Source organism: Callospermophilus lateralis, chromosome 15, assembly GCF_048772815.1.
Source record: "Callospermophilus lateralis isolate mCalLat2 chromosome 15, mCalLat2.hap1, whole genome shotgun sequence".
Lineage (NCBI taxonomy): Eukaryota > Metazoa > Chordata > Mammalia > Rodentia > Sciuridae > Callospermophilus > Callospermophilus lateralis.
The window spans coordinates 76,027,415-76,044,615 of record NC_135319.1 but is presented as its reverse complement, the minus strand read 5'-3'; the positions used below and the strand labels follow the sequence as shown (position 1 = coordinate 76,044,615).

Sequence of the window (17,201 nt, the reverse complement as noted above, 5' to 3'; positions counted from 1 at the left end):
AGCTAAGGCAGCCATAGTTGACAATGGCAGCAGGAGTTTCCTGGCTTCCGGTCTCCAACATGACGTAGATTTTTCCTTCGCCTAATGTCACCGTTACCCCGGGCAACAGCTGAACGGTCTGGGAAGGGATGCTTCTGTAAGTAGGCCCAAAGACGGACCCTAGGTGACCAGACAATGTTTGACAAGTAAATTCATACTCAAGACTACGTTTAGTTTTCTTGCCCTTATTTTGCTGAGACGTCCGGTCACTTACCTAGGTGGACAACAGTTTGGGGCTCCGAAAATCCTCTCCTGTCCGGAAGTTGCCTTTAACACTTCCCAGTAGAGTCATGGCAGAGGGGTGGGAATAGTTTCCACCGCCCAACGCCGCGAGGAGTGCCTATTCTTGGCAGGAATTGCGAGGCGAGGTGAGTGTCCCCGGGCCCCACCCCCAGGGATGGCTGAGGTCGACGGTCCCTGGGACATTGGAACACTGAGAAGGTAAGCGGGTGTCGGGGCCACTTCCGCTGGAAGAAGGTTTTCTTTCCGGCTGGCTCGGCAGTCCGCCCTCCCTCCGCCCCTCTGAGGTTCCCTTTGGGGCCCGACCCCTCGACAGATCGCCTAATCCTAGCTCAAGTTGCCCGGCCGGAGGGCCCCAACCGGGTTAAAGCGCGGACTGTACAGCGGAGCTGGGGCGTGGGGACGGCTGGAACAAATTGGAACTCTTGACCACGCCCCCTCTTTTCTGTTAAGTATGGTAATTCCATTCCCTCATCTTTGGAGAATGGAGAATTCGGGATCTGAGGAAGTCATTTTCCACTCCCAGCTGTAAAAAAGATGATTTCCCCAGCACCGCGGCAAGACTTCTAAGTCTTATTTCCTCGTCCCTTGTCCCCTTCTAATTTTACTTTCTTTTTCTTGTCTCTTGTTTCTTTGTAAGCTTTAACTGAAGTTCTGGATAAAGATATGCTGCCCTAATCTTGTGAGTTTACTATATGTTAAACAACTTAATGCTCGTGAATATTCGTAAAATTATCCTATGACTTTTACAAGGCTAATCTTGACATTATATTATGTAGTTCCTTCCGTAGGCTTCAGTCAAGAACTCCGACATCTTGATATTACCAGATTGAATGCTAAAACAGCAAGAAAACCGACCAGAACTTTCAGGTAAAATGAAAATTGATTATATCTAGCTAGTCCACAACGAGTGCAAATCTGCCCTCTTTTACCTAATTTCTCCCTCCTTAGTACTCATGCTTTAGCCACAATGAACTAATCATGTTTCTTTTGAGGTTAATTATTGTTGTAGCAATGACCTTTTGGATTGAGCATCCATGATTCTGTTATCCTTAGAGATGTGTTTCCAGATTCTTCCCAACAGGAAGTAATTTTCTTTGAGCTTATCTAAGCACTTTTTGTACCTCTTTATGCCGATCACTGTTTTTAGCTTCACTACCATGTGTTACCTAAATAGAATGGTTTTGTCAGATTCATCAGCCTATTATTTCACCCAGCATATATTACTTTGATACTTAGAAAATGATTGGATATTTTGGGTGTCTCCAAAATGCCCAAGACACTGCTAACCAAGCTTTCTGTTTTCTCAATTTATTACAAATTCTGCATAGTCCCTGCTATTTAACTTACACTTTGGTTTCCCCTTTGAAGTTTTATCAGCATGATTTTTTCCCAAATGTTTTATCATAAAAAAGTTCATACATTTAAAAACTAAAAGAATGTATAATAAACATTCATATTCCCTTCACTTATTCAGTAATTAATATTTTGACATATTTATTTCATCCCTCCTCAAATACTATTTTATTATTGCTGAACTGTTTGGATCTAAGTTGCAGACATTTATTTTTAGGTAGGCACCTCTAAGATTTCCGACAAGTAGTAGTTATCCTTAAAAATACAATGTCATTATTACAGCTAAGGAAACTAATAATTCTGTAATATTTAAAATGTAATGTGTGCAAATTTCCCCAATTGATGCAATATTTTTTATACCTTCTCTTCATCTCCTGTCTCCTAAAATCAGAATCCAGTAAAGATTTGTGCATTGTATTTGGTTATTAGCACTCTTTAATCTTAATTTAGAACTAACCCCCATGCTGCTTCTCCCTGAGAATAATAATATTTTGAAGTGTTTGAGCCAAAGTGGTTTGTTGGGTTTTGTTTGTTTTTAAAGACATCTTTTTTTTGTTTTGTTTTGTTATTTCTTAATAACAAAATTAACCCAGAGGCTTAAGTTTAACATTTTTTGCAGGAATACCTGACAGTATTCATATTTTTCCAATCATGATTAAACTTTCTCAGCTGTACTACATATACCATTGTCATTAGTTGCTGTTAAATCCATCCTACTTAGCACATAAAGAATTTGGCATTTAATCCTCCTGTGTATGAATAAGTTAGTGATTTCAGCTGGCAACCTAGACTGCCTACATTTAATAAAAGTTGCTGCTACTTTGCCTCTACTTGGAGCTGATGTATTGTAATCTGCAGCAAAGTGTACTGATGTCAGCATAGTTTCATGAGTTTCAACTTCTAGCAGACTGCTGTTGAAAGATGTGTGGGCCCTGTAATTCAAATACAGATGAATCTTGATGTTATCAATGCAGATACCAAAGCAACTGTTGCCCATCTGGCCATGATCCAATTTAGGCAATATTATTTTTCTTCCTGAAAAATTCTCTTGCAAGTTTTAATTGGTCCTAGTGTTTTTGTGATAGCTTTTGGTACCATTAAGCAGAGCCTATTAAAAATTGCAACATCAAGATTATACTTAACACTTGGTTCATTAGGAACATTCTATCCAATGGAGAGTGTGTTATTAGTGGAATTTACTTTATAATCATAAGAAGAGAACTCCCATGACTGTCAGGTTTCTTTTCTGAATACAAGTCTACCCTAGACTTGTATTTCATCTTGAAAGATAAGTGAGAGGAGGAAAGTGCACTAAAGCCCAAGAAAATAGTCTGAGAGGGCAAAATCTTTTAGATTAATAATGAATGTTTTTACCCATCATATTGAAATCTCTCAGATTAATATTGAATGTTTTTACCCATCATATTGAAATTTAAAATAATGCACTTGATTAGTTGCTTTCTTGGGTAGAAGGAAATTTGTTCATGTGGGACTATGAAAAATTTTTGTTTAGTTTTGTTTTTGAGACAGTACTGTTTTGCCTTGGCTGATCTTAAACTCCAGGGCTGAAGCAGTCCTTCTGCCTCAGCTTCCCAAATAGCTGGGATTACAGGCACATGACATCATGCCCAGTTATATAATAAAATTTTAGCTGACTCTGGATTCAAGAAACAGAAAATAATATATCAAACTATAGAGACAATTTAGAATCAGATCTGGGTTTCAGGAACACAATTATATTCACTGGCTGGATGACCCTGAACAGTTTACTTGTTCTCTTTATTATCTATAAAATAGAGCCTTAAAATCTCTTATATTGTTGAACAGAGTTAATTCAAACATATGTAAAATGCATTAGCTTGGTTTATAGCACATGGAATGTGGTCAGAGTATGATAGTTATTAGTAACTTCTAAAGCAGTCCAATATGGGCATATAGTAGGCATTAAATATTTACTGAGTATATTACTAAGTCTAAGATAGTTCTCCAAGTTTAATTATGAGAAACCTAATTAAAAATCAAAGATTCTGATTCAGTAATTCTGATTTCTGGAGAGCTTGAGAAAAATCTATATTTTTAATAATAGTCCAAGGGATTTTGATGCAGATGTTTTGAGGAGCAGGTTTTGAGAATACATGTGTACAATTCTCTTTGCTTGCATACTATTGAAATAGCTAACTATTTCAAGTACTAAGCAAATACTTTTTCTAAAGATTAATGGCCAGTATTCTTAAGACTTCTGTCGGGCTGGGGATGTGGCTCAAGTTCGCCTGGCATGCGTGCGGCCCGGGTTCAATCCCCAGCACCACATACAAATAAAGATGTTGTGTCTGCCAAAAACTGAAAAATAAATATTAAAAACAAACAAAAAAAGACTTCTGTCTAGTACTGAATTTTGAAGCCTAGGAGAGGTCATTAGAAAAAGGCATTTTGTATTAAGTAGGATATGTCATTTTCTACTAACTTTATAGTACTGTCTGCTACTGGAGTATACCAGAGCCAAAAGCATCATCCAAATTCTCCCACACCAGTTCCCACTCTGAGGCCTAGACATATTTCAGACACTAGACCCCACACATTTTATTCGCTTGAGTCTGAATTAATTAACCAAATTACCATGTTATAACATTTTCTACCAGCAGATTCCAGATAGAAAAGAAAATACCATGGACTCCAGCTCTATAACATATGATGTTACTTGCCATCTCCAGATGAACATTATAAATCCATTAAGCACTCTGCTAGCGTGTGGGCAGTTGCTTGAGGGAGTGTTATTACTTTGCTGAAAAACATGTTCTTTCTGTGCTCCCCCTTTCACCTTTTTCTCAGTTTATATCCAAAATCTGCTATGCTTTTGAAAATTCATTTGTTGGTCAACCTTAAGTCTTGGATAAGACAAAAGAGTTTTTTTGGTTGGGTTGTTTTTTTAACAGTAAAACATCATCTTTTTCTTAGACACATTTACATCTATAGGTGGCCCATTAAACCAAGATCATTCTGAAGAAACAATCTATAGGATCAACACACTATCTTAAAGGGCCAGAAAAAGATACAAACAAACAAACAAACAAAAAACATAATGATAGAGAGGATCCCCAAACCATGGCCGACAGATGGGAACCTTTAAAACAGACCAGATAGGGGGAAAAAAAAAATCTCCTTAAGTTCCCAACTCCCACTTAACCATGACTCCTACACCAGTGGTGCCACAGATGTCCCCACAAAGGGGAACCAGAAGTGTAGAATCAAGGGTCTCTGTGTGCACACCGCGGGAGCTTATCAAATGGCCAACATGTCATGACTTTACTGTATTCAGTTTCCTTTTTCCTCAAAGTAGAACAAGGTGGAGCAATCCTTACAGTGCAGGGAAGGAAGGCAGGAGTTCCTCTAAGCAAAATGGGCTTCGGCAACTGCTGAGTGTCCCTTAGTCCCTCCCTCTACTTACAGGAAGAGCTTTTCTGGTTCAGTTCAACCCCAGGCATATTCACCCATTTCTTAACTTTACAGTAGTCAGCTCTCAAAAAGTTCACCTTACATCCTCGGCATGGAACTATAGTTGCTTGGAGTGCCAGGCCTGTCCAAGAAAGCTGAGCAGGGGCTGCTCTGGGGTCCCATCTGGGTCACCAATATTTGTAACCGAAAGTTTGGTCCCTGTCCCCAATGCTAATTTAAATAATGAGTACATGGTTTTGAGAAAAAGGGAAAAGAAGTTTTATTGCTTTACTAGCAAAGGAAAAACACAGGGGACTCCTGTCCCAAAGTCTGACTCTGACAAAAGTTTTGTTGTTATTATTCCTACCATTCTTGCTGTGCCCATTTACAACGTGCACTAAGCAGATTGAATTTTCTGTAAAGGAACTAACAATAAATATTCACAAGAGAAAAATTCCCTTAATGTCCTTTATATAAATAGTATTGCTCCTGGTACCTCCTTTAGATCCCAGAGTATTTTTGTTTCTCAGTGCCCACTAGGCCAGGCACAGTGGTTTGTACCTGTAATCCCAGCTACTTGGAAGGCTAAGTGAGGAGATTTGCTTGAAAGGAGGAAGGAGTTCAGTACCAACCTGAACAACCGTAGCTAGACACCCCCCAACACCTCAAAAAAAAAAAAAAAAAGATACTCAGTGCCCACTAAAAATTTAAAAATAAGATAGTTTGGGATATAATATATTGCAGTGGCTCTATATTTTACTGTAGTTGGAAAGTCATGTGACTTTAATGTCTAGGCAGGTAAGGTTTTAAAAAAGGGAGGGGAGGAGCAGTAGTAAGGACTTATGAATTTGAGAGCACATGCTTAAGGAACTGGGATATCACTTTCCAGCCCTAGCACAGTTTTGCTATGCAGGAATGTGAGCTTGGTATTGGCAGATTTGTCAGGTAGAGCTAAAATTTGGATTTTATATGAAATCTGCATATGGTTCAAATAGTTTTAAAACTTCTAACAAGGCAGCAAATCATTTAACCTGGATAAGACCATAGGTCACCAGCTTATGACATTAGAATTTCTTACATGAAAACTTGATTTTGCTCTGAAAATCTCAGAATGCTTTTGAGAATCTTTCTTTTTCTCCTCCATATTTCAGGTGCCATTACATCCCTAAGCAACAAATCACTTATCTCCATCAAAAATTCAAGATAAATTCAAAGAATTGAACAGCAAGCTTCTATTCCCTTGATTACAATTTCATATATTTTTATTATTTACTACCCACTTAAAAGACTTCACATTTTTTCAGCATTGAATTATAAAATAGGTTTACTTTATCATATTTTCAAAAATGCTTAAAATTTGGCAGCCCATGCTGCTTTAAATTTAAATAAGTAAAACAGGTTTTTAGAGGGAAAATACCTTTAAATAGATCATGCTGTTTTATACGTAACATGGTGTTTTATAAATATTTCTAGAGTCAGAATGTACCTAAATTAGGAGGCTGGGTTTGTGGCTCAGTGGTAAAGTGCCTACTTAGCACATGTGAAGCACTGGGTTCAATCCTCAGTACCACATAAAAATAAATAAATAGATAGATAAAAATGTATCATGTCCATCTACAACTAAAAAAAAAAAAAAAAAAGAAGAAGGTACCTTAGTGGTAATCTAGAACAAGTCCTTTGTTACATGAAAATTAGACCTAGAATAATAAATGTCATACTGTATTTCTAGGTGCTTTTATATCCACTTTTTGCTTGAACCTTGTTATGAGGAAACCAAGCCTCTGATTAGTTAAGAAATGTATTCAATGTCACACAGCTAGTTATCAGTGTGTACCCCATTTAAGGAATAAATATAGAATAGATTGATTGGGGGGGACACTCTGGTGGAAGCCTTTAAGTCATACATTGGATTTTATTCTCGTAACTTAATTTAAACACTTGGACCCCTGGAATATTCTGAAGCATTTCATCTCAGACTTGAAAAAATAGGATTTTATACAATTAAGATAAGCTAATGAGTTAAGATAAAATAGTGGGGAGGGGGATGACAGTGAAGACCTAATAACAGGTTAGAATTAAGGATGATAACCCATTATTCACCATGGGGCTCCTAATAAAAATCAAGTGGAGTATGGAGACCTAGTGTGACCTATGAGGATACTTTTAAAAACAGATCCACATCCTGTCCTTAACATTTTTAGAAACCAAGACTTGTCTTTGCCATCCACAGTGTTTTTGTTCTAATGTTTCTGTTCCATATATGTGTACTTTGAGTTAACCAGGAATGGAGTTTGGATTTTAGTAATCTTATTCCCTTCTCTTTTCCCCTTGTATGACTACAGCCTACATTTTCCAGATGGTTAGATGAAAAAACAAGGTGTAATCTAAAGCTGATAGTCCTATTCAGCTATTTAACACATGATCTTGGTCTAATCAGTACACTCTCATGTGAGCTATGACACAAGCTCTCATGTAATCTGATAGAACATGATGAAGAGAAATATAAAACATAAGCTTTTAAAGTATTGCATATTAAAATACAAATTGAGATTTGAAAGTTCCAATTGTATATTCTTTTAAAAGTAATATTTAGGGATAAGGATATTTACTCAGTGATAGAGCACTCACTTACCATGCATGAGGCCCTGGGTTTGATTCCTAGCACTGCCACCACCACCACCCCCACAAAAAAAGAAAGAAACTTAATGCTATAAACAACATCCATAGTCAAAAAGCAGTTTTTGCTCCTAAGAGATTGCTTTCAGGGTGATATCAAACATAACAACTGGAATGCAAAATCCACAAAATAAGAAGAGGGAAAGAAAAAGAACAGTTTATTAGACGTATACATTGGTCTGGTTGTTGCACTCACAAAGGAAAAACAAAGTTCTTTTAGTCAATATGCTACACTTATTTTTTTAATCTACATCATTCCTAAGATTTACTATTTGACACACATAGTTTATTTTCATCCTCCTTTGTAAAGGTCATTAATAGCTTTATAATTGTCCATTCCAGAAGATATTAAAGAGTATGTTACTTCAAAATTCATTTGTTTCTATTCATCATCTACTCTCCTGTTATCTTTTTAACTTCTTAAATGTTGGTTTTCCTTTGGTGGGTCTCCACACTAAAGTACTTGGGGTCTCTAGGTCATTCTTCCAGATCCAATATAGAAAGAACTGAAAAGGAATTAAACTTTGGAGTAAGGCAGATACACGTTCAAAATTTGTTTCTCTACTTGCCAAGTATGTGATATTGGACAAGATAATTTTTCTTAGGCCTTAATCTGTTAAATGTAATAATTTATGTATATATAAGGAGGGATACTCTGAGAGGCAGGTGGGAGCATGGGTTATTCAATTCTAAAACCACCTTTTAGGCAACGAGAGCTATTCTAAGAATACTATAGAATGTCCCTTAAAATGTCCTACAGGGTTAAGTACATGACTTTCACAAACACTATGCGATTATGGCTATTCTTAAGGAAACTAAAATTTAAGAACCACTAAGCAAGACTGAAGGGAAAAACCTAAGTTAAATGGTGAATATGTTTTAGGACAATATGCCTGTAGAGAGAATGGGTAGAAAATTCTAAAGTGCTCCTGCTTACCTGAAGATTTTTCTTTATTCTCCATAACGAATACATGTTAATAGATATTTTTTTCTGAGAATCTAATCTTATGACAACATTGTAGTGATACAAATACAGTAAGAATTGCTGGCATTCATTGAGCTCCCGTCAAATGCCACAGACTAATGTAATGGCTTTATATGAATTATATCCTCAGTACACTAACTTTCTCAAGTTGATGCCATTACAAGCTTTTATTTTACCAATAACATTGAGACATAAAGTTAACTGACTAATCTGACTTTCGATACTTTTCTCAACTGCTACACTATACTCTTGTCTCTCTTTTCCACTAACCCCACCATCTTTTTCCATTCTTGGGTGATTAAGTTTACTTGTATAGCTGACTACTGTGTCATTGACTCTGAACCTCAAATTTTTACCTTCAAATTAGACTTCCACACTTGGTGAGTCTGAACTTAATTCATGGTATTCATCTTCTCTCCTGTATTCTCATCTCGAATTAATATCTGCGCTGTCCACTAGCTCATCTCAGTTATCCTTGATCATTTCCTTATCACCCAAAAGGGAAAGAAGGGGTTGGTGGGTGGCAAAGTGGAGGATATTTGAATCTCAACTTGTGCCTTTCTTCCATCTTCTCTTTTTAATGTAATCAGATTTAGTTCATAAATTTATCATCTTATCTAAATAGGAAAACAGCTTCCTTACTGATCTCCTTGCCTCTATTGTCTCTTGTGAGTTTTCATTTATTTTGACTAGAATATGTCTCCCAAAAGTGAATCATGTCACAGACCACTTAGAGCAATCAAATTAGCTCTCTCCATCTATAGGATATAAAGTCCAAATTCAAAGGCATAGTGTTAAAGGCCTCCATTTAGTCCCATCACAGTACCTGATGCTCACTATATGCACACTGGACTCTATATAGATATTTCCTTAGAACTTTGCCTAGAACACTCTCACCTTGTTACATATCCCCTTCTTACCTAGCACTCTGATACTAGCTCTAATGTCACAGTAATTCTTCAGAGACCATTTATTGTCCCCTAAACTGGGCTAAGTATTTTATTATTGTTTGACTTTGTATTTTTGAGTGGGGTCTTGCTATGTTGTCCAGACTGGCGTAGAATTCAAGATCCTTCTGCCTCAGGTTTCTGAATATCTGGGATTATGGGCATACTTTTATTAAAGCATATTGTCTTCATCTATAGATTTTTTTCATGTTTATTTTTCCCCAACTAGCCTACCCATTAAGGAGAGGAATTAGTTCTTATTCACTGTCTTCCTTACCTTATCTAGCTCTGTAGTAGGTACTTTAATGACAGTGTTTATTGATAGAGAAAAATCTGTTTGGATAAGCACTTAAAGACCCAAATTCCTTTTCTTACGTTACATTTATTATTTTTCTACTCTGAAAGAATAATTCCCTTGTCAGCTAACCAGCATCCTTTATTATTTCCAGTCTTTACTATCCACTGTTCAATTTCAAATAGAATACAAGGTATAACATTAATTGTAGTCCATAAACTCATCAATTTGTGACCACTTTAGAGATCCATACTTTCTCGAACAAAGAACTACAGACTGTTCTTTCCAAATAGGTAATGGGTGTAAAAGTAAGAGCTTAATGAAAGATTCTGTTTAAAGGTCATCTCTCCTATTGGTCCACAAGATTCAAATCCAAGACATAAGAGCAAACTTAATCATAACAAATTATAAATCTTTATTTTCACAGCCTGAAAGGTCCTATTATTATTGATTACTTTTGTTTTTATGAAGATGGTTGCCTAATGATAATCTATTGTGTGTAATACTCTGGGATCTATTCTTATCTTTAAAATATTTCAGTGGCTTTTCTTATTTCCTTTAAAATCAATTCAGTTATGATTTGGTTTTTCAGACTGGTTGAAAGTAACTTTTATTAACATCACTCCCCTCCACTTCCATAATACACCCTGGGATTTGAGTTGTTCCTCTTTGTCTCTTTGCAGCATCTGTTACCTGCATCTGAAATTTCTCTCTTAATCATCTCTGCCTTTCACAGTTGCTCCAAATTTTTGTTCACATGGCATTTTTACATAGATTTCTTAAGTGTAGAACTTTTATATTAACATTGCATTATGGCTGTTTATGTGCCTATTTCTTCTCCCTTGCCCTGGTTCTAGGATTCTCAAACCTAGAGATTATGCCTTAGTCTGACTGGACTTAATTTCAATATAAAATGGCTTGCCATATAAATACTTAAATTTTGTTCTTAACCTTTTATTAATAAGAGATGTTAATATAAGAATATAGAAATAAAGCTCAAAAATAAGCATTAGTTAACATTTTGGCCCAAAAGACTTGAATATACTTGAATCTCACAACTCCCCACTTAAGAAATTCCTTGTGATATGAGACAAGAATAGTTGTAATTCTTGCCAAATCCCCCAAAGCTATGCAAAAAAGATTTTCTCCTAAGAAATTTAAATGATTCCTTTAAATGCAAGTTTTGTCCAAGGTGGTCTAAATTTTTCACTTAGTAGTCTTTGTGTTGATCTTTAAAATAAATTATATTCAGAATGTGGCCTGTACTAATTTCAAAATTAGTTATTTGTGAACAGTGGCATTCTTAAATTTGCTTAATCCATTGCATCATATTAGACATACCACATTTAAAATGACATTACAAAGTATGTTCTCATGAGTTTTGGTCCCATAAAAGAACTTTCAAAAGATTCCAGAATCGAATAAGTTTTAGAAATGATACAAAATGATATTCAGTGCTCCAACTGGAGATTAATCACAATAATTTCTAGAAAGTCCTGCTGTTTAAAAAAAAAAAAAAAGAGGGTTTTTTTTCCCCCTTCCCAAGTCTCTCAAATTTACGAACTATGAAATCTCAGAAATGTCCATTAACATCTCTAAGAACTTGGGTGATTTATTGTATAGATCAGCAATATTTATACCAGGGTTCACAAAAACCTTCAAGATATCTGAAGAGGGGAATGGAGGTAAGCAAGGTTAAGGGTAATCAATTTCCAGATCCTAAACTTCCATGTTTATTTGGTCTTTGCTGATACTGAATTCCCTGATAAAATGGGCCTGTGCATAAACCCACATGCTTAATCTTATTTCTCATCTCCCCTTTCACAATCATCGAAGATGTTAGCAAGGAAAGGTTTCTTTCTAATCCTATGTAGAAATTTTTCTATGATGAAATGCTCCAGGGGGTAAAAATCTATTAGGAGCCAAATAGACCAAAGTGAACATTATAACTCTAGTAATACAAACGAAGAGCCAGGTTCTATTTTAAATTTATAAACATTTCTTGCAACAAAGAAGAGTAATTAAAATATCAAGCAAGAAACCATTACATTAAAGTTGAAATGGAAAAAGATCTGGGAAGAAAAAGAATAATATAAAATTTCTGATTTAAAAAAGCTTCATTTTTTAAGTTAATGGTAGCTATTATGTTGAATATTTTTAAGACATGTTTTTAAATAGGCTAAAAATTATATCCTTATAATTATTTAAGCTCATGATAAAAATTTTATGTCAGTTTAGAAATATTTAAAATGATAGTTTTTCAAAATTTCTTTAGGAGTATGCAATAGAAAATTTGAGGACCATTGTTGGGCACAGTGGCCCATGCCTATAATCCCAGCAACTCAGAGGCTAAGGCAGGAGGATTGCAAGTTCAATGCCATCCTGAGCAACTTAGCAAGATGCTGTCTCAAAAATTTTTAAAAAGCGGGGGGGGGGGGCGGCTAGAAGTATAGCTCAGTGATAGACTGTCCCCGAGTTCAATCCCCAGTACCACAAAGAACAAACTTTTTTAAAAATGACTATTGGTATATCTTCTCAAAAGTTCAGGATACTTTCATGATTTAGACAAATACAAAAAAAAATTACCAGAGATTTTTAAGCTTTCCAGATGTATATGATTGATTTTGAAGTAGTTATTCTTCTTAGACATGTCTTCCAGATCTCCTAAAACAGCAAAATATTTCATGACAAACATTTGGTTTTCCTTCGAGTTTTTCTGAAGGTTTTAGACATCCAGCTTAGTTAGCTAGATAGGTTGGCATAATTTTTGCAATGCATGAGCCATCGGAACTATTATCTCTAGGAGAAATAACAAACTTTTAAAAGTTTGGGAGGAAAGAAAGAAGGTGATGAGTTAACCCTGCTTTTTTTATAAGCATTCATGTAAGAACAGTTTTACTTCTGCAATTTAATGTTTTTTTATTAGAAGGGGCCTTGACAGTCTGCATCATTTTTTACTTTGCCATGGCATAGTTTTCCATTCTACAGATATTTCATAATTTATTTAACCTTTGACCTAATAGTGAACATGTAGGTTCATCTGTTGCTCAACATTTTGCTATTCAATGTAATGCTTTAATGAACATGCTTATTATCTTTATACACTTGTGTTATTGTTTTGGGGGGGGCTGATTACTAGGAGTAGAAAGTTTGGGTCAGAAAATTTGTTAACTTTTATTAGATACACAAAATATCCCTCTAAAAATATTGCTATTACAGAATTCTCTCTCCCCATACTTTCTCTTGATGTGTGGATATTGTCAGACTTTTTACTTTTTGCAATTTCACAACACAACACATGCCTATAGTCCAACCCACAAAAGCAGTCTTTGCTTAAGAGTCACTTTAATGAGCCCATTAATTTTCCTATTGAAATAACCTCCTCCACTATATCTGAATCCCTTTAAAATATTTTGTTTTTCAATAGCAGTTACAGTTACGTAGTATTCTTTTGCTTCTTTTACCTTACTCCAGGCTGTAAGTTCCAAAAGAGCAAAAGCTTTTGCTTTTTTGTTTTGTTCACTGATTAACAAAACATGTGCCTGGCACATGGTAGGCACTCATTTATTGAATTGAATGACCATTGTAGTTGTATGATACACATAACTTCAGCCATCACTGTGATATTTCTCTTTGATCACGTGTCCCTGGTTTTATATACATCTCACATAACCACTCCTCTCTGAGGAGCAGCCACAATTCCTTCAAACATACTATACCAGAGAAAACACCTATGTTTGGCTAATAGCAGACCACCTGGGAGAAGGAAATAAATGCCTTTTCCTATTCTGGACTCCAAGAGCAGTTAATTATCAAAATAGTACAGCCCAGCCAGTGCTAGCCATCCAACTACCATCTTGCTTATATTAGCCCTTCCCATCCTGCTTCTCTCCTGCCAATGCCTAAGGGGGTCTAGGGAAAAGATTCATCCCTAGTAGAAACCACTTAGGCAAGTGATGGCCCTGGATCTTCCCCCACACCAATCCCAACCCACTCCTTTGGCCCACACCCTTTCCATTAACAATGGGATCTTAGTCAAACCAAGAACTGAGGTTTGGTAGAGCACCAAGTTTCATTGTTTTTTCTTCAGGCCAGATTTTAGATGTGAAAGGGGCATAGGAAACAGGGTAATATGAGTTGGAGTTGCTCACTACATAAAACAATTAAGATTTTAAGTATTTTTTTTACCACTTTAGTATTTTGGTGACAAATATAAAAACATTTAGCTGGTATTTTTCACCTTTATCAATATCTGTAATGTATCTTTTTTAGTGGCATATCATCTCAGATTTGTACTAAATAAGGGCCTAATATTTTCATTGTGATCTTTACTGAAAAGGTTAGGTGTTGTTTTTGATAGCTGTATTCAAAGCTGATCAGGAGTCTTCAGTGTTATTAACTTTCAGCCTAACATGGACAAAAAAAGGTAGTGACCATTAGGTAATACTGAAAGGCCTAAGTAATAAGAAAATTAATATAGAATTGTACATCCTAAGGAAATTGCATACTTACCTCATACAATGAGTTGGTTTATTCCAGGCTTAGGCCCATTTCCCACTTCATCTTCTCTCCCTGACAATAGTATAAAGTTTGATGAAAAAGTTCATGAAAGCAAATAGAGGCTCCTCAGGAACTTAAAGACATTTCAGAATAATTATTTGAACAAGAGATGGGAAGAAACTTGGAGGATGGAGAGTAGGAAGCTTTTATTAGGCATGTCAAAGTAGTGGAGCGGGAATGACAAAAGACCAGAAGCAGTTCACTTGATTATAATTTACAGTGGGTGGAAAAGACGGGCATCAAGCCATAATCACCACTTCATAAATAATAAATCTTTCTCCTGTAGTGGTGATGTTGTGAAAGATGTATGGTAAGATTGCATCAGTATGGTGAGACATCACTAAAAGGGCGGGACTGTCTGGAAAAGCATCTGTATTTGGAAAGGGATCTTTCTACAACTTGTGCAGAACACCTTGAATATAAGCTAGGATGTAACATTTGGAGCAAATGTTATTGGCCACACTTGGCATAACTATATTCAGGCTGGTCCTTGAGCACATGTAGTATGCCTATATTAGAAGAGTAAAATGAACACACTCACTCCTGTTTAGAAGCCAAATTACCGTGTTGCTCCCTTAAAAGATTGTACCTGTGTGTGCAGTAATATCCTTAGGTTGCTTTTCATTTGTAGAAGGTTTAGAAGTAGAAATCAGCTGTTAACTACTAGGAAAAGAGGGAATGTTAGGAAATGTTCACCTACTACTTCCTTTCCTACCTACCTGCCTGATTCATGTATCTTTCCATTACTAGTAATGTTTTTTTATATCTTTCTCCATTCAGGGAAAGACTATCATTAAATCAAGATGGCTGCATGTAAATGTCTTTTCCTCAGCTGTTTATTAATCATCTTAATCTAAAAAACAAAGCTCTACCAATATTTCCCTACCAAGGGAAAATTTCAAATATTCAGCCTTCCAATTAACACCACCACTGACTAATAAAAACTGACAAGACCTAGACGCTTCTATAAACTAACCTTGTTTGAATGAGAAGAACCACAGAAAATAGAGACATTATGCAAGGATAGGGAAGTCCACATACTACAGAAATTGTGATTTTACTCTTTAAACTAAAATAGAAATGCCTCAAGTAATATACTGGAATATATTTTTTAATACTATTAATAATTGATTTCTCATTGAAGGAAAAAACCGTACTGTATCCAACAATTCAAATATGGCCGAACTGAAGTCAATGTTCCGGGAGGTTCTTCCAAAACAAGGTATCTGCGTCAGTTACTTAGGTCATTATTATAGAGACCTAGAAAGTGACAGTCATTGTCACATAGCAGTGTTAATATTCTAAACACCTACCAATTATTGTGTTCTTTATATCTCATTTACTATCCCCTTTACTGTATACTCCGAGTAGGTTGTACAGGAATTCACTTTTCCAGTAAAAGAAAAAAAAAATGAAGCAGATTCTTATACTTAGAAATATGAAATTTTTCAGTGGAAGTAATAACTAAATGGAATTCACATAAGTAAGGTCTGCAAGTGGGAGAAAAAAAACCTAAATCAAGCAATAGTAAGAAAAGTTTAAGGTTGAAGTTAAAAATGCAGCAATTTAATATTTAAATTAATATCATACTTTGGTACATTTTTGTTCATTGTGTATATATTCTCCTAAATTGTATTTCAAATTAAACATCTGACACAAAAAGGTATGTTTTATGGTAACTTAGAACCTTGCATACAAAATTCAAAACTTCCTTCACATGCCAATATTAAGAAATGGTACTTACAGAATAGACTGATGTTTCTGGTTACAAGCAAAACACAGTCTAAGATTAGGGGTTTTTCAGTGACAGGTTTTTAGAACTTTATTCTAGCTGCTGATCCAAACCACCTAACACCTGGATTATCTTCCTCAAAATTAATTCTTATTTCTTGTTAAATTTAGGGCAGTTGTCTGTGGAAGATGTAACCACAATGGTGCTGTGTAAACCCAAACTTTTACCCTTAAAATCTCTGACTCTGGAAAAACTGGAAAAAATGCAGCAAGCAGCACAAGAAACAATTCACCAACAAGAAATGGCAGAAAAAGAACACAGCAGCAAATAACCCATTGATGAAAACTTATCATAGGGAACACCCTACCTTGCCTACCTACCTACCACTTAAGAACTAGAAAATATTCTGTATCTGTATGCTGAAAGTAGTATTTAATAAAACTGGTAACATTCATGTTCATATAAATGAAAATAAAATCCCCAAGACTGATAAAACTTGTGAATTTAAATAGTGATTTCTGTTGACCACAGTTAAAACTTTGAATTTTCTTTTGTTTTTAGAATTGCAAATTGTTCTTCATTCTTACTGCTATCAGTTTTTTAATTACTGGCACAAGTGACTAATTTTTAACTTTTATATACAAAAGGTCTTTACATGTTTATTAAATACCTGAATTTGAAGATACCTTCTAATCTCAAAAGTATTTATTTGGGGCTTATACATTACCTAATTTAAAATTTTTTAACCAATTGTGTGTACCATATCATGTTTAATACTATCTTTTCTGACCAGAATGATCCTACCATACCAAACTGGTTTCTTCACCTATTCTATAATCAGCTAGGCTTTTAATTATACTAATTTTAAGGACTAAAGAATTACATTACTACCTTTATCGTCCAGCTATCAAACCCAATTAAAAACCTGAAATTGCTTGT

At 35.5% G+C, this 17,201-nt stretch overlaps 2 protein-coding genes across 3 annotated transcripts in view; one reads left to right on the top strand and one right to left on the bottom strand.

The window, feature by feature from the left end:
• Shoc2 (SHOC2 leucine rich repeat scaffold protein) overlaps positions 1–639 on the bottom strand; it is a 95,183-nt gene extending 94,544 nt beyond the window's left edge. Inside the window, exon 1 of one of the 2 annotated variants that reach the window (XM_076834845.1) lies at positions 254–639. The gene's annotated coding sequence lies outside the window, so the exon portion shown is untranslated. The remainder of the gene's footprint in view (positions 1–253) is intronic. The other variant, XM_076834847.1, reaches the window with a different exon arrangement.
• Bbip1 (BBSome interacting protein 1) lies at positions 490–16,757 on the top strand. The gene is given in 5 exon segments (XM_076834850.1): positions 490–736; positions 1,071–1,149; positions 15,675–15,752; positions 16,433–16,578; positions 16,581–16,757. Coding segments are annotated over 4 exon segments (282 nt in total). The 5' UTR covers positions 490–736; positions 1,071–1,112; the 3' UTR covers positions 16,602–16,757.
• Positions 16,758–17,201: the final 444 nt, after the last annotated feature.